This window comes from Urocampus carinirostris, chromosome 9 (assembly GCF_059441175.1).
Source record: "Urocampus carinirostris isolate Australia breed hairy pipefish chromosome 9, RoL_Ucar_1.0, whole genome shotgun sequence".
NCBI lineage: Eukaryota > Metazoa > Chordata > Actinopteri > Syngnathiformes > Syngnathidae > Urocampus > Urocampus carinirostris.
The window spans coordinates 23,439,854-23,457,474 of NC_142357.1; the positions used below are offsets into that span (position 1 = coordinate 23,439,854).

At 41.3% G+C, this 17,621-nt stretch overlaps 2 protein-coding genes across 4 annotated transcripts in view; one reads left to right on the forward strand and one right to left on the reverse strand.

Annotated features, from left to right (window-relative positions):
• Positions 1-2,449, reverse strand: part of pld7 (phospholipase D family, member 7) — a 20,156-nt gene extending 17,707 nt beyond the window's left edge. Inside the window, exons 1-2 of one of the 2 annotated variants that reach the window (XM_088343292.1) lie at positions 2,084-2,449; positions 1,598-1,678 (exon numbers count right to left, since the gene is read on the reverse strand). In XM_088343292.1, coding sequence (XP_088199418.1) covers positions 1,598-1,678; positions 2,084-2,239 — 237 coding nt within the window. In that variant the 5' untranslated portion in view covers positions 2,240-2,449. Of the gene's footprint in view, positions 1-1,597; positions 1,679-1,805; positions 2,053-2,083 lie in introns of those variants that run through there. The other variant, XM_088343293.1, reaches the window with a different exon arrangement.
• gpr137 (G protein-coupled receptor 137) lies at positions 1,905-16,162 on the forward strand. Of its 2 annotated transcripts, none has more exons than XM_088343295.1 (9): positions 1,905-2,283; positions 2,437-2,581; positions 8,338-8,862; positions 10,233-10,282; positions 10,356-10,599; positions 10,702-10,851; positions 12,128-12,253; positions 13,175-13,299; positions 13,368-16,162. In XM_088343295.1, the coding sequence occupies exons 3-9, from the start codon at positions 8,479-8,481 to the stop codon at positions 13,462-13,464; spliced, it is 1,176 nt and encodes a 391-aa protein (XP_088199421.1). In that variant the 5' UTR covers positions 1,905-2,283; positions 2,437-2,581; positions 8,338-8,478; the 3' UTR covers positions 13,465-16,162. The 2 variants fall into 2 exon arrangements, with proteins under 2 accessions (XP_088199421.1, XP_088199422.1); XM_088343296.1 differs by having other exon boundaries at positions 2,440-2,581.
• Positions 16,163-17,621: the final 1,459 nt, after the last annotated feature.

The window sequence follows — 17,621 nt, forward strand, 5'->3', positions numbered from 1 at the left end:
AGCAGTTCATGGGCACTACAATTAGACTACATCGGAACAAAATACTTGGCTGGACCTACTAAAACTGAGAGTATATCTTTTGCTGCCCTTTAGCGGAGCATTTGGTTTGGATTTATTATAAAAATGATAACTTTTGATAGATAGATACTTTATTCATCCCCGCAGGAAATTCACAAGGCGGAGAAGATGTGTTTTGACAAAAAATGAGCTGGTTAATGGCACAAAAATGTACTTATTTCCCGGTAATCCGTGCATTTTTTTCTTTTTTAGGTACGCCTTATTGTCCGAGAAAAAATACGGTTGAGAGCTGGCGTGGCATAGAAAATGTTTTCCCAAAAAAGGAACATTATGAGATCTGGTTTCACAAGGTATTGATTGTATTTCCCAGTCTACAATTCCTACTCATTTTTGTTCTGTTTTTCGAGGGGGCTTACAGTTCGAAAAATAAGGCAAGCGCAAGCATTATTCAAAAAGAAAATACCTTAGAAAGTACAAAAATCTTACTTCATACAACATAATCTAGCATCATAAAATCTGGTTTCACCACTTAAACAAATGCATTCATTCATAAATTGAATTCTAATTTATATGATGCTTTTCATAAGTAGTGGAGTAATGGACAATGTTATACAAACTAATGCCAGCTGCCATTCATTATGAGAAGGCGTAATGTAACAGCAGAGCGAAGCCACCGGAGAGCAGTGCATGTGTCATTTTTAAGCAGACTTGTTTGAAAACATGGTCACATGTTTAGTATTTACAATCACTTCATCCAAAATTCAAGCACTTGTCAATCCTGTAAAAGACAAAAATCGAAAATTCAAGCATTTTGAAGGATTTCAAGCACCTGTACGAACCCTGGGTTTATTTTAGCTTGTTAAGGGGATTTAAGTTATTAATGAGGGAGAAATTGGCTAAGGTTGACAAGTATGAATTCTCGAAACTGGTGATTGAAAATGCGACTTCTGCGTAGGGCTTAGTCCTATAGCACCCAGAGAGGTTGGCTAATTAAAAACATTTTTTTTTCACTTCATTTAAATTCGTATAAATGTAAAAATCAATTATCATAATATTTCAATTGAAATATTTTGCTAAAGGCTTTTTATTTCAAAACACAGTTTTTAATCAATTGAATGTTTATGTTAAGGCCATTTTTTTAATTAATTTTTAAACTGAATTATGACAATCTTGGACATCCATAATATAATACTCTCACTGAAATACACCGAAACCTCTGCAGACTCATCTGCTATGCTGCAAGTGACACTAGCTGAACGAATGGTTCGAGCGCTGTTATGAATCAGATGGATTGAACCATTTCAAAGCAGCGGAGCTGCATTTTTCTCATTTTTGTTTTCCTTCTTTTTTTATCTTTCAGCTAGCATTTTCCATTATATTCAAGCATACCCTGTCCTCCAGCAATGAAAAGAGTACTATCATTTTTGAGGGTGCTTGGGTTGAACTTGGGGGTGCTTAAGCACACCCCAAGACGTGCTGGCTACGTCCATGGTCCTGAAGTGGAACTTAAAGTCCATTTTAAGGTTTTTTTGTGTGTTTTGCCCCCGAAAATGCCACAAACAAACAATCGTGTCGATACCGTGTCATCGGTTTCCTCCACAGATTCTTCATCCTCGCTAGACCCCTTGTCCATCACCTGCACAGTGTCAGAATCGGAGTCCTGCAGGTAAAAAAACATCGTTTATGAGGCTGACCCCTGCGTTGAAAACTATTCACGCGCAACGACTTAAGCTCCAAAGCGACGAGTCACGTATTCTGTGTAAAAAACGTGCTCATAATAAACCCACCATGACGCAGTAGCTTGCTACGCCGAACGCACGACGTTTCGCAGCCAACTATAAAAGCTCGTGACGATCGGCGAATGTTGCACGTCCGAACTCTCCAAAATATGTTTATTATTTTTCGTGCGTGACGTTGCTTACAAGCCACCGCTGCGCTTTTCTTTAATTTCGCCTCCAAATAGCCTAGCGATGCTGCTACCGCTGCAAGGAGCGACGTGGCTCCCAGTAAACTTTTCCGCCCCGTCCGGAGGAAGAAGGCGGAAAAAATGAGTAGGGTTACTCACAGAGTACGTGGGTTTTTGAAGCAGACGGGCGGAGTTCCTCTGCGGCTTATCGATTGTTTCCGAGGTTTCGCTCGAAGCTGTTTCGTCCGTATCGCTCGACGAAATATCCTCGTGTACTCGGCGCGTCGATTTTCTGGGGCGCAGAACCATAGGCATGATTTGGGCGACTTTGAATGCGAAGGTCTGGGGATGTAATTGAAGTAAGCACTGCTGCGAATCTTATTATTATTAATTTTCAATCACTTAAAATCTAATATCCACCCCGGAATGATGATTATTTTTCGTTTCTTTCATCCAATAATTCTGTTCTTAAATGAACTCTTTACTACTCGGCGATAAACAACAACCGAAAGTAGCCGCGGTTTCCTGCTCTCGCTGATTGGCTGACGGAATCTAAACCCTTGGCTACGCCCTATCACGGATGACGCACGTGACGTAAGGCGGAACAACGACTTGATCCTCGTCCGATGAAGACGCCGCAGCTTCCCGTATAATAAGGTTTGTAGAGTGTGAATACATCCATTATTTTAACGTGTTAAACTTATCAACAACATGAAAGAGCGTCCTTCTCAATGTACGATCTTTTAATCCAAGTGTGGTGCTGATAAAAAGGAACGCGGGCAAAGGTTAGCTTAGCTCTTGAAAGTTAGCACGATTGTGTTGTTGACGTAAACAACTGACAGCTGCTACTACTCAAAACTCAATTGTTTAAATAAAATGAGTGCCGAAATGGTGACTATAATTCCTTTTTCATGATTATAAATGGTAACAGCGTTGTGTTAACGCGTTTCTAACGAGCTAGGGTTGTAGGAGGAAGGTAGTTTAATGTGCGTTTATTTTAGGCAAATCAAACAATCACCTGCTCATAAAGCGTTGTCATGGTAACGGGTAAAACGTCATGTCAATTCCAGGCCACTTTGATAAATAAGTCGAGGTAAATCAAATTTATTTGTCAAGCCCTTAATCACAAAATGTCTCAAAGGACTGCACAGGTTACAATGACACCATTGCCTGATCTTAAACCAACATTCGGGCAAGGAAAAATAAAAAACCTCAGCATGAGTAAAATAAAACCTCGGGAAGGGGCCTCACAAGTGGTAATAGATTTAGCATTGGGTAACAGTACACAAATCATAGTAAACATTGATAAAAGAAAACGATAGGGAATATAAGTCATCTTAAAGATTGCATCAACCAAAAGTTATTGTCATTTCTGACTGTTCATGTTTTAGAATTTAGACATTTAGTCTAGACAAAATTGTTTTCATGCAAAACTCTGTATTTTTCTTTTTTTAAATCATATTCAGGGCTAGTGCGCAACTGAATAACAGTACAGTAACTAGTTACTTCATTTAAAAAGTAATTCCATTATCTGCCCCCCTGGATTACTGACACCCAGAAATAGCGCTTTACTCTGAAAATAACTACAAACGCCCAATTTACGAACGAGATCCGGACCACTGTTCTTAAGTTGAATTTCTTCCTAAGTTGCTTCAGTGCTTTATTTTGTATATTTAAGGTTCATATAAGTATGTTTAAGGCTTGTATAATAAGTAACCTGTATTGTTTTATACAAAAAAATAAACATTTCATAAAATAATATGCTCTATAAAGATAACTAAAGTTGAGTTGAACTTACTTTTGGAAGATGCGCTTCAAAGGGTCCCCATCCGTAGTAAAATGAGTCTGAGAAAAAGCGTTCCGACCATTTTCTCAACCGCATCAAGCTTCCTTATTCCACTTTTGTTTAAAAAGAACCGGCTCGCCTCTTCGTTACACTTTACACCAACCATATTGAATGGAGTTATTAAACAATAAAAATGTCAAAGTTCTTAGCGCGCTGGAAATACAGCATAGAATGTTTACACATGAAGTAGGAAGAAGAAGCAGCAGATTTTTTTTTACTTCCGGGTGGATGCTGGGTGACCTCCAACAGCGCCACCGCTTGCCGGTAGTGGCGGAAAGAAGCTCTACAGTAATGTCCTGTAGAAAACAATACACAATACAAAATCTAATGTCGGGATGTTTTTTGACGTCCTGGAAAAAATACCGTTTAGTTTGGATTTTTTTTATCTACCGTTTATCGTAAGTCGTATGGTCTAAGTAGTCGCCTTTATTACAAAATTACCGTATATACTCATATTGAAGCTGCCCCCTTAAAACCACTTAAAAATTGCCACATGACGCAAGAAATAGGAGAAAACATGTACTCTGGCAAGGAAGCAGTGATCTGTTCATATTTTTGGGCTTGAGTGTTTATCAACGAACATTTAGCCAAGACACTCCCTGTCCATTTTGTTTCCGGGCTTCAAGCCACTTGTAGATCTCTTCCATTTCTGGATACTGTCCAAGATGTGTTTTTTTTTTCAAGACATCACCTTAGATAAAAATGATTGCTGTTTTTTTGTTACATTGTGCGCGAAGGAGGAACAATTTGCGATCAGAGGACGTTGAAAATGATGATATGCTTTTAATAAGTAGCAGAGAAAAACACTGTTGGAACAACAGTTGAGTTGCAAAGGGTTATGTTATTATATGAATATGGTATATTTCTTTATACAGTGGTACCTCTACTTCCAAATGTTACGCAGTACCTGATCCGGAAAATATTGTCTTTAATTTCAGGATCCGAGGCAAAAAATAAAGTACTGTACGTGCTGCTATTAGCCGCTCCCAGAGTTTCCCAAACGTAAACAAACATGATGCTTGTATCCAAGCATGTTCTTTCTGTCACCGTCAGAGTTAGAAAAGAGGATGAGGGGTAAGATGGCGAGACGCAGCCCAAATTAAAATTCAAGACATTTTTGCAAAATTTCATGAAGTCTCGGAATTTGTGAAAAGAAATCACCTGGAAAAAAAGTGTTGACAAGTCGGATTATCACTTATTATGATGACGTCTGCTTTGCACATTTCTGACAGATTGTCAGCAGATATCATTGGTTTAGTTTTTTGAGAAACGCGGGGCAAAAAGCTAAATGAAAATTTTTATTATTTCCTTTATTCTTGTTTTTTTTTACATTATGTGCCTCTAGTTTTTATTGTGCTGTAATCTAATTTTCACATGTATTTCTTTCATGTTCTGATGTTTTTTTTTATGATTTATTTGAATAATATCATACCGTACTTTTGCGAGTCATGGAACGGATTAGTGCACTTAACATTCAAAATGCGTCTCTACTTACGACATTTTCAGGTTACGTGGCTACTCCCAGAACTAAATTCTTAAGTGTTGGTACACTGTATTGTTTTTCTTTATGGAGTCGTTTCATGAAATCGGTTATTTTGGTAGTATTTCTGTTTGTGGTATTTTTCTATTCATAGTAGTTTTTATTGTCGTATTTCTTTAGACAGAATATTACTGTTAAATTATTTATGTAGTTGTATTTTTGTATCATAGTACTACTGGAGTAGTGTTTTGGTCATGTTCTTTAGTATTTTTTCTTTTTAGAGGTGTATTTTTTCTGTAGCTACAAAAAGGGACAATGGGGACGAAACGGTTTTTATTAGTAGTACTTTTTTACTATTCTATATATAGTCATTATATTTTGACCATTTTTGTTTGGCGGACAAGATGAAAAACCCTGCATGTGACTTGAAGGCCGCAGTTTACCCACGAGGGAAGAGCTTATATAACCAATATGTTTTTTTAAAATGTATTTTATCTTATCCCACAAAAATGTTCCACTTCCACCGAAAACTACACAGCAGAAGTTTTAGTCATGTAAGTTGATCTTTATAGGTAGCTCAATCACTTTATAAATTTGGATTAGTGCCCATTAAGCCGGTTACACACACAAAATAATGATGGCTTAGGTACATAATACAAACAATAAGAAAAACTCAGTCCCTAATTAAAGTCTCTACGGCTGTCAGGAAAAGTTTAGCGGTGTCTTTTAACAATTTGCAGCAGATGCTGCAGATCAGTTTCATCTTTTGTGATATGACCACAGTATTCCTGAATCAATTACAAATGTAGCTTTTCCATCAGACATCTTGGTGCGATCTAAAGCAGCAGTTAACTCAGGAGTTTTAACGTTTTTCATGCCTCTTTTACATTTTTAGATACCAACACCTGATAGGTAATGACATGTTCCTGGTTTATCAGCCTCCGAATTACTACAGCTACAGGATAATTGAACTGACTCATTCGCAATTCTTTGCTCAGCTTCAGATTCTAGGCGTGGTTTCAAGGTCTTTCCTTGATTTTCTTTAAGTCTTTTTTCTTTGTTAATTTTTTGGTAACACCTGTCATTGACCCCTTTCTTCCTTTGCACTTTAGACCAACAAAAACTCTTTGTCTCCTGGAATTGTCATAATGTTGAGAGCATTAGCATGAGGAATGTCAAATAAGTCATCAAATTATTTTTTGAATTTACTTTCCTGGGCTTTTTGTATTGCTGTTTGTCGTCCTTTGTTCTTTTTTAAAAAAAACGCCATGCTTGAAAATGTTTTCCGAGTTTAGTCTGACAATTTTCTGGATCTCGAATAGCAATTCTTGATTTATTCCAAAATTATGACATTTCTTTCACTGTCACTGCAGAAGACGCTCTGATGGGCTTGTGCAATTCCAAGTGTTGAGAAAGTAAGCAAGAGTAATGGAGATACACTTCTTTCTTTGATCTAGTTGAAACAATGCACTGAATATTTACCTGATGCTGATCTTTGAATGTCAATCACTTCTTAGAGGACAAAGAAGGTCTGCGGGCCTTGTCTTCAAAAGTCGGTCAAGGGAAATTATACTAGATCTTGCTGAGCAATGACTTGTGGGTAATTATTGTTTGAGCTATAAACCTACACATAAGTGGCTTATAATAATAATAATTTCCTTTGTATTGTCATTCTTTGTAACAATGTACACAGAACGAAATGTCGATACACCTGACCCGTTGTAGCGAGTCGATGCAGCCGCAGCCAACAGGGCGCCGCCATTATACCAATTAGGTATGTCTCGGCCGAGGCGCGAACCAGCGACCTCCCAGTCTCAAAGCGGGCACACTACCATCTAGGCTACTGAGCTGGTATCCCAGCATCCCTAGAACTCACATTTAAGAAAAATGATAGAAAACGCCAAACTTCTCGGCAATTGAGCTACCTCTAAAATGTATTTTATTTAGACCAAACTGCACAGCAATTGTTCTTTTGTGTAATGGAACACAATTAGGGGGTAAGACGGTGACTTTTTGCAACTTTGAAAATAAGCTCCACCCTATTGCCCACCCCTTGTATCATGGCTTCATTAACCTTAAGGCTCGACTTGATCAACCTACCGTAAATTCCGGACTATAAGCCGCTACTTTTTTCCCAAACGTTCAACCCTGCAGCTTATTCAGTGATGCGGCCAATTTATGTAATTTTTCTCACAGCCGCCAGCGGCGCTCGAGTTCAAGGCACATGACACAGCCAACGAGCCAAACGATATCGAGCAGTCCGATAAAGAAGGAAACAGAGCTACTGCACGTGACGCTAGCGTGTTTTTGAATAAGGGAGCGTGGGACGACGTCTATATGACAAAGTCTCTTTCCCTTACTAAAGGAGGACAACTTTGATGACGACAGTTATAGGGAGGCAAATGAGAACGGTTTACTGTGATTTCTACATGTACGGTATATTTTTTTTAACAGGCCCGTAACTGTATTGCGAGCGTGTTTTTAGTAGCGTTTTGCTACCCTTCACAGAAAAGGTTTGTGATGAAAGTTATAATATTATTATTAAAGCTTTGAAAACTCTCGGTGTACCGTCTTTCTTTGTAAATATGTGTAACCATGTATAATATGTATTTGCAACTGTATATTTTTGTAACGTATTTATTTTGGACACTTATTCTGATAAGTCTTGCACTGACCAATTAAAAAGAAGGGGCTTAACAGACGCGGGGGATGACTGGAAGTGGGGACCGGTAAAGGTGATTGTTTGTGGACACGGCAGACAAAAGTGGATATATATTTTTCCCACCCTTACCTTTGGAAATATACACTTTTTTTCCTTGGATTACTTTTAACGGGACCCGGACTCTGCAGGTCTGCATCATGTGTTAACTACCGGTATCATTTTCCATTCATTTGTTGAACTGAGTACTTTATGATCAGTTAGAATTAGGGTTTAAGTTCATTTTGTGGGCGCACGCGGCTTATATACAGGTGTGGCTTGTGTGAGTACAAAAGCGGTTATCCTCTTAAAATGTGGTGGGTGCGGCTTGTAATCAGTCTGGAATTTACGGTACTATCGATTAACCATCATCCAAAATTTCATTTCAGCTTTTTTTTTTTAAACCTCGTCGTTCTCTCCAAGACTCGAACCTTGAACTGTCCGAGTGAGCCTACTGTCAAGTGTCGCCGTTAACTGTATTTGGAAAGCGACGGGCGGGAACATGAAGCTCTAGAATTTCAAGAACGGCCATGGAAGCTGCGGTCAGCCCTCCACCGCACCCCCAGAACTCCTCATCCCCACCCGGGCCGCTCCCCCTGCTGCCCGCCGTGGCCCCTTCTGTGCAGCTGGGCTTCACCGTCCTCTACACTGCGCTCTACGCCGGGCTCTTCTTGGCGGTGTACGCGCAGTTGTGGTTGATCTACGTTTACCGGCACAAGCGATGGAGCTACCAGAGCCTCTTTCTCTTCCTCTGCCTGCTGTGGGCGGCGTTGCGCACAACCCTGTTTTCCTTTTACTTTCGGAACGCCACGCAGGCCAATCGACTCCCCGTGGCGCTCTACTGGCTTCTCTACTGCTTCCCCGTCTGCCTTCAGTTCTTCACTCTGAGCCTCATCAACTTGTACTACACTCAGGTGAGGCAAAGGGATTTCTGACTCGCCGGGGAGATGCGGGGTTTCTCATACGGTATTGTGAAACGCTGGTGGGCGGAGAGTCTAGAGAATGGGTGTCGTTTAGGCGGCCCGGGGGCCAGATCAGGCCCGCCGAGGGTTTTGATTCGGCCCCGCAAAACAGCACTGGGAGTAAAATGAGCTGCAGTTTTTAAAATGTCCAGGCATCCTTAAAATGGAACTGTAGTCTTTCTTTTTCTCTCTCTTTTTCACCTTATTGTTCCCTTTCACTCCCTTTTTCCGCTAAAGGAGCCGTCATGATTTGGCTGTTGTGATTCGTTCATTTATCGCGCCCCGGTGTTTCTGTGGGAGGGTTAAAACATCTCTCTCCTCCTCTGCGAGGCACCGTGCTCGCCCTAAAAAAGCTAAACAATGAGAGCGCGCAATCAAAATGTCTAAATTTCAGGTAAAAATGCGCATTTAAAAAAAATCATTATGACTTTGCTGTACACTCGCGTGCCACTGGTTAACCCCTCGCGTGCCATAGGTTGCTGACCCCTGCTCTAGACAATACCTTAATTATCTGCGCCTTTTACTTCATTGTGACTTAAGATGATTTAATTAAATCTATGAAATAAAAATAATGCCAGAACCTGTGTCCCATATCAACAAATATAACACTTTAAACGTGTGTACCTCCCAAAACTACTTAAGATCATTGAGGCTCATTTTGACCTTCATTTTTTCTTTTTCTAACCTTTTCTAAACAAGGTGCAATCAGAGTATTTTAATTTTTTTTTGCAAAAAACTGCAAACAAGAATACTGACGAATTTACCTTTGGTGCAGACAGCACTGGGTAGAGAGAAGTGCGCTGTGTGCATAGCTCCGTCCATCCAATCAAATTGGCTGAGGTTTCTGTGTGTTCTGTGGGTTTTCGCCATAAAGTGTCGCAGAAGTGAAACTAAATTATTGAACGAGTTCTCATATAAAGGATTCCGGGGGTCTGTTGGTGTGTCACCTTGACTGTAAACTGTAGTGGAGTACGCTCTTTATCTAATTGTTAAATTCAGTAGTGCTACGTTGGCTATGTGTGCACTCGACTCGTCTCTCAGAATTGGAGCGCTTTCGATGAAATTTGCGTATGATTTTATCCCCGAACTATAGAGCCATAGGTTCCCGACCCCAGTATCAATGTATTGCATCAATATGTTATAGTCCAGTGTGCTTTATGTATGAAAACTGTATTCCCAAATATTATTTCTGGGGTATGCGCCCTCTAATTTGGTGCAGGAAATTTGGTAAAACCGCACGGCTTGCCAGAATCTTTCTATGCATGGGAAACACCGATAATCTTTTTGTGAGATGAACCCGTCTCATTCTTCTGGTCCTGCAGGTGCTACTCAAAGCCAGGGAGACTTACAGCTCAGATGTGGAGAAGCGACTGTGAGTGTGAAGGTTAAACATTATCAATTGTTGCTGTCTATTCCATATGAAACCCAGACTCTTTTTGTTTCAGCTGCCGGGCACGCTGCATGTACGGGACGCTTAACGTCGTTTTCTTCTGCGTCAACGTCGCCTGCGCAGCTTTGGGAAGTCACCGTAGCGTAGGAACTGGGTCGGAAGACCTGACCTGGACTCTGGTCCTGGTCCGGGTTCTCGTCAATGACTTGCTTTTCATTCTGAACGCGGTGCTGCTCGCCGTCCTGCTGCTCCTGCTCACAAGACACTCGCGCTCCACTGGACCCTATCTCACCAGCAAGGTTATTACCAGTTTGGTTGCGTTGTCCAAAGTTTAATTTTTGAACTGGGTTTTTATATCAGTGGATGATTTTTTTTTTTTTTTTGCTTCAATCTACTTGTAGGGGACCACGGTGTGTCGCACAGCCACACTCGGGGCCACGATCATCCTGCTGTTTGCTAGCCGGGCTTGCTACAACCTCAGCGTTCTGGTTCTATCCCAGCACCACCACGTCGAGTCTTTTGACTTCGACTGGTACAATGTCTCTGACCAGGTCATTTTTACTGAATTCAACTCAAAAAGTAATCCTTTTGGATGGAAGAACTATTACGTATTTCTATCATTATTATAACGTCATTTGAAGCATATTATTGTTGGGCCAGGAAGCTATTTTTGGCCTTTGTGTCCACCAAAAAGTGAACTGTACTCATGCAGCTGTGATCCGTTATCCACAATCACATATTGCTCCAAGCAGGAACTGGTAGAGCGCACTTTTATTGGGCCAGGGACGTCTTTTTTGCCGTTGCTGTATTTCTCCTTAAAATTAACTGCACTCGTGCGGCAACAATCCATATAACCCGCTCAAATGCTGGGAGCAGGGACCAGCAGAGGGCACTTTGGACGGGAGGCGTGCCGTTCTGGCCCCCCAAATTGAAATACACGGTTGTGGCTGCGGTCCATTATCTACGGATAGTTATTGTGGCAAGTGGGAGCCACCAGAGCACATTTATGTCAGGCCTGAAAGCTCTTTTTGGCCATTGAAAAAGGGAACTGTACTCGTCTGGCCGCGATCCATTATCCCCCAGCACATATTGCTCCAGGCAGGAACTGGTAGAGCGCACTTTTATTGGGCTTCGGACGTCTTTTTTGCCGTTGCGACATTTCTCCTTAAAATGAACTGCACTTGTGCAGTCGCAATCCATACTTGCCGCTCACTTTGTTTGGGAGGCGTGCTGGTGTGGCCCGCCCAAATTGAAGTACACAGTTGTGGCTGCGGTCTATTATCTCAGGTTAAGTATTGCGGCAAGAGGGAGCAAGCAGAGAACATATTTGTCAGGACCAGCAGCTCTTTTTTTGACATTTTGCCCACCAAACAGAACTGCACCGCAAGCAGGGACCAGCAATAATGCACTTTTGCTGGGAGGTGTGCTGATGCGGCCCGCCTAAAATGAACTGCAGTTCTGAGAGCTAAGACAGAGAGGGTTAATTTGCATCCTGTATAGCGGCTCTTTTTTTTTTTTTCCATTCCTTCATTTCAGGTGTACAGCACCCGTGCAGCCCCGAACCATTATCCCCGTTTGACTATTGCTGTAAGCAAGAGCTGGGGCTGAGTCCATGTTAAAATTGTGGGGCATGGAGCTACTTCAATTTTCTATTATTTGGGGGATTCTGGTCCCCATTAACTGTGATAAACTAGGCATAACAATATAGTTTAATTGGCATGAAAGGCTTTTGAGACATTTTGTGCAGGTAGCTCTTCAGAGATCACAAATTTTACACTCTTTTAAAACTAAAGGCTTCCAACAAACAAGATTTTTCTTTTTCTATAGGCTGACCTGCGTAATGAACTCGGCGACAGGGGCTACCTGGCCTTCGGCGCCATCCTCTTCATCTGGGAATTGCTCCCAAGCAGTCTTCTCATCCTCATCTTCAGAGTGCGCCGGCCAAATCAGGAGGTCGGTATTTTGTATTCAAACTACCGAAAATTCGGGACTACAGAGCGCACTTGATTAAAAGCCGCCTGCGCAAATTTAAGGCAGAAACTCAACCATGTTTTTCTACATGCCGCAGCAGATTTAAAGCCGGAGGCTTGAACAGCCCAAAAAATGAGCTCATTCACGTCCATTTCCTACAATTTAGAAAAATCCACGGGGAAATGTCGAGTACAGAGAAGTAACACATTGTGTCAGTATTAAGACACTTATTTGCGTTCTGTGTCAATCAACTAGCGCAGCAGTCAATATTAATTCAACCAGCATTAACATACAAAGAAGTGCGACAACAATCATACATAAATGCTTGGAATATTTCTAACAAGTAGTGTGGACTGATGGAATATTTAGTGTGGTAGCAGGTGACTTAATAATTGGGTTCATTTTGTCTACCGTGCCAAAAACTGACATATTATACTGTGATCATTTTGATAACTGTCAGACCGATAATTATCCTGTTACCCCTTCTTGGTTTTAGTAACTAATGATTTTTATTTTTTAATGAATGAAGTGGAAGCATGACTTGGTCTCATCTCTTACTTTCTCATGTGTGCAAAGGATGGGAAAGCTTAACACTTACTTGCATGGCACAGCAAGTGTACAGGCTTTCATTATTGTACAGGCTTCTGAATATAAGTCTGTACAGTACAATAAGTTTTGTTTTGAGAATGTTTTTGTCGCTATCCTGCCAATTTAAGTGATATTGACTGATGCGCTAGTAAATCGAGATTGACAGCATAGGACGGTCCACAAACGAGGGTCTTAATCCCTACACAATGTGTTTAAAAAGTAGGAAAAAAAATAGTCTGCTTCTAGCCCATGATTTACTAGCAAGCGGCACTCGAGATTTTTTTTTACTTTTGAAGTCACAATGTGATTCGATAGCGGCAGGTCAGCAACGTGAACGTCAATAACAGGCCGCTACCTCGTCCTTACTTCTTTGACGACCCCCAAAGCAACGACGAGGACGCGGCTCCGCCGTGGACTTCGACCTACCAGCCTAACGCGAGGTTGGTTGCTGCCATCTCAAGGCGTCACGTCTTATTTCAATCCTTAATGTCATATTTTATTTTGCCAGTTGGTACGGATCGGAGAGCGCTCCGCTCCTGTTTTCTAGGAACCCCCCTGACCGGAGTCACCAGCACCACTCTTTCTACTCTACCCCACAAAACTGAACTTGCTGACCTGTAGAACCTCTACCTATGTGCTCTGTGTATCATTAGTGTTCTTTGCACTGAAAACCTCAGGAATTGTCACCACACATCACATACCGTATTTACTGGTGTATAACGCGCACCACTATTATGGACAGGTGGATCCTTAAACCACTAGGGTTGTAGGGGCACCATTTCCTGTGGTTTGTCTTGGGCAAGTACACCCTGGTGGCGTCCATCTCTTTCCAGGCTAATTGGGTGGGGGTTTGCTCCTCAGGGTACATTGTTCCTTTATCTTAAGCACATTTTAGTTATTATTTATGGGCGCATGGATCCCTTAACCACTAGGGTTATCGGGTTTCCATTTCCTGTGGTGTGTCTTGGGTAAGTACACCCTGGCGGTGCCCATCCTTCTCCCGGCCAATAAATGTTTCCACCCGGTCTCAAATTATTTTTATTAAGTTTATTTAGTCTTTTATAAGCATTATGTATTGGAGCAATCCAAAAGTAATTAAAAATAATCAAATTACTTTGCTGCAATGGTATTAGGATTACGTTACTGATTTCTTTTTTTTAAAAGGTAACTAGCAACACTATGGGATTACGCTATTTAAATTACCCTCCCAACCCTGTTTACAACGTACCTGAGCTAAAAAGCGAGCAGGAGTTGGTCCAGTACCGCGGCAACTATCGGTGACAACACAAAAAGACAACTTCCCCGTCGGTGGTGCAATCTGGCACTATTCTCCATCCGGTTGCCCTGGCGTTGTCGTTCAGAAATCTAAGGGTCACATTTTATGCAACGCAGCCCTCACTCGTGTTTTCTCTTGGAAAACCAACATAAAATTGACCGAGTATTTATTTAATGTCCTCCAAAGTCCGATGCGTCATCAGATATGGCAAAAAAAAAATTCTCTTGGTGCTTTTTTGCATTCATATCTTTCAGGACCATTCAGTTTCCTGCATACTCTATCATTCGTCTCTGGTATTGAGAAAAAAATAGTGCAATAATAAATACAGTGAATGCCTTTTCATATGTGACATCACTAGGGTTAGGCATTCTCACAGTTAATTTTTGGGTAAAAATTTTTTTTATAAAGCATGTTATACACAAATAAATGTGGTATGTGTTTTATACTTCTACATTGTAAGAGAAGTCATAAAGGGAACACAACCCGCCAGGGTAGACATAGAATGTCAAACATGAGTCAGCGATGTGAATTTTTTTGCTACATTCCCCGAGGACAATCCATTGAAGTGCTTTGACACTTAGAATAAGATAGATAGATACTTTATTCATCCCCGTAGGGAAATTCACACTTCCAGCAGTCTACCCTGTTGTTTATTAACAGATGAACATGATGCCCGAGGGGTGCTTGTAGCGAAGTGGATGACGTCACGCCAGTCCAAAAATTCGACATCATTTTTTACCTACTGGATTACTTTCAATGACTTTTGGATTACTCCAATACCAAAAATGCTAATAAAAGACAAAATAAACTAAATAGGAATAAGAATGCAGGAGAGGATGAAGAGATAGAATTGAAGGTTGAATCCCACGGAGGGTGTCGCCAACTCGGGAAAACAGTTTTTCCATCCGCCATGTTCTCCAATCCACTTTAGGAGGTAATTCCGAAAATACATCACCGTCCATACATAAATCCATGAATCACAAGGTGAAAGATGAGCCACGGCCATCTTGGTTGCGAGCTTTCCAGCAACATAGAAAAACATGGCAATTCTTCCCCAGGTGATGCCACGCTTAAAAACTTTGTCGGCCACTTTCTTGAATGTCCCCCACCTGTTTCCTCGTACGGCAGCGACACGTCAATTGCAACCTGTAACTCGCTGTCGCCTTCGAGTCCCTGACAAAAGGTATGGATCTTGTGGTCCAATACGGTTAGCAAATTCTGCTTCTCAGCATTATCCACTCTCTCATCTAATAAAGGGAGTCCAGGAGCATAATCTGGGAGCACATTTCTGAGCGCCTGTTCTATAAAATTTTTTATCAAGGCTACACCAATCCTGTGGTCGTTGTCCTCGTGAGCCATTCTGTCTTCAAAAAACCCAAAGTAACCGATTTCTTTTCGTGTCGTTACTTGGAACAATTCACACCGAAACAGTATTTATCAAGGTCCCTTTTGAGAAATAATTAGGAAAGAAAAAATAAACTTTTCTTTGTGAAAATCCAGGGATACACCCCCTCGTGTTAGCAAGTCCGCCTCCTCTCAGATTCCCCCGGCTTTCGTGTGTCTGTTTAGCGGCGTTGAAGCCGGATTGCTCCGGGTAGCTTCGGGTGGCTACACGTTAGCGTCCGGAATGCTAAACGTGAGCCACGTTTCTGCAAAACACAGCAACTGCGCTCCCTGTACGCTTCGATGTTTTCAAAAAGCACTCGATGATCTTATTTGGTCGTGAGTTCGCATTTAAGCTCATAAGCTCTTCTATCTCCTTCCAATTTTTCATGATCATTCCTCTTTGAAAGATGATACATTACTGTGATGACTTGTGGAAGTGGGCATCACTGCATTCTTTGCCATCTTTTTGTTTGTGTTACTTGTATTTAAAAAAATAATTGCTTTATCTCTACTCTTGATTTTTGTTTTTGATGAAAGGTGTAATTTATTGTATTGTTTTGATACGAGTCGCAAAAGACTGATTTCAAGCAGCGTGAATGGATCACATTTCGTGCGCAATTAAAATATGCTTGTCCAAACCAGTTACGTTTAAGTGTTTCGTTCCATTTTTTTTTTTCAAATCTCTTTCGATCCATCTTTCTTTCTCTCCTTTCGAGCTTTTTGCCCATCTCTTCCTAAAGTTGTCACTTTTTTTCTATTTGTCTCTTACTTTATCTTGCTTTCTCCCTCTCCTTTATTTCTCTTAGTCTTTCTCTAAACCCCTTTCCCTCCTCGTGTCCTTTTTCCTCTCTATTCGTCTCTTTTTTGCTTTTCCTTGTCTTTTTTCTCCCCCTCCTTTTAGCTGAGTAGCCCTTGGATAAGGGCTATACAGACGAACTTGACTTTAATCTCCTAGTTTAGCCTCTCTACCATGTGGCCCCCAAAGTAAATTGAGTGAGACCCCTGCATGGCATTGCATGTGGTCCATAAAGGCACCTGTCCGCCCCATACAATTAGTAAGACTTTAACTTATAACATGGAGAAGACCATAGAGCTGTCCAAAGACACTGGAAAGGGCCAAGGAGCAATTGCCAAGCAGCTTGGTGAAAAAAGGTCCACTGTTGGAGCAATCATTAGAAAACGGAAGAAGCTAAACATGAATTTCAATCTCAATCGTAGTGGAGCCCCATGCAAGATATTGCCTTGTGGGGTCTTAGTGATTCTAAGAAAGGTGAGGAATCAGCCCGGAACTACACGACAGGAGTTGGTCAATGACCTGAAAAGAGCTAGGACCACCGTTTCCAAGGTTACTGTAGGTAATGCACTAAGACGTCATGGTATGAAATCATGCATGAAAAAAAAAGTTCCCCTGCTTAAACAAGCACATGTCAACGCCTGTCTTAAGTTTGCATATGACCATTTGGATGATACAGAGGAGTCATCGGAGAAGGTTTTGTGGTCAGATAAGACCAAAATAGAACTTTTGGGTCATAATTCCACTAAGCATGAAGAATGAAGAGTACAATCCGAAGAACACCACCGCGACTGTGAAGCATGGGAGTGCTATGAGGTTTTTCTGCACACGGGACAGGATGAGTGCATTGTATTAAAGCGGATGACCGGGGCCGTGTTTTGTGAGATTTTCGGGAACAACCTTCTCACAGTCAGAAATTTGAAGGTGGGTCGTGGCTGGGTCTTCCAACATGACAACGACCCTAAGTGCACTGGCAGGAAAACCAAGAAGTGGCTCTGTAAGAAGCATATCAAGGTTCTAGCATGGTCCATCCAGTCTCCAGACTCCGTGTTTCCCAGCGACAGCCCAGAAACTTGTTAGAGAAGACCTGCGTGGAAGAGTGGGCCAAGATCCCTTATGTAGTGCATGCAAACCTGGTGAGACTACAGGAAACGTTTGACTTCTGTAATAGCAGACAAAGGCTACTGTACCAAATATTAACGTTCATTTTCTCAGGTGTTCAAATGTTTTTTTCCAACTGTATCAAACAAGTTGTTAAAAAAATCATGCATTGCGATTTCTGGATTTTTCTTTTTAGTTTTTCTCTC

Bases quoted from the DNA above. Each gene is read 5' to 3' on its own strand.
- gpr137 (XM_088343295.1), top strand. From the start codon at position 8,479: ATGGAAGCTGCGGTCAGCCCTCCACCGCACCCCCAGAACTCCTCATCC. The intron at 10,283-10,355 runs GTGAGTGTGAAG...TTTTTGTTTCAG, and splicing joins TCAGATGTGGAGAAGCGACT to CTGCCGGGCACGCTGCATGT. The intron at 10,852-12,127 runs GTCATTTTTACT...CTTTTTCTATAG, and splicing joins GGTACAATGTCTCTGACCAG to GCTGACCTGCGTAATGAACT.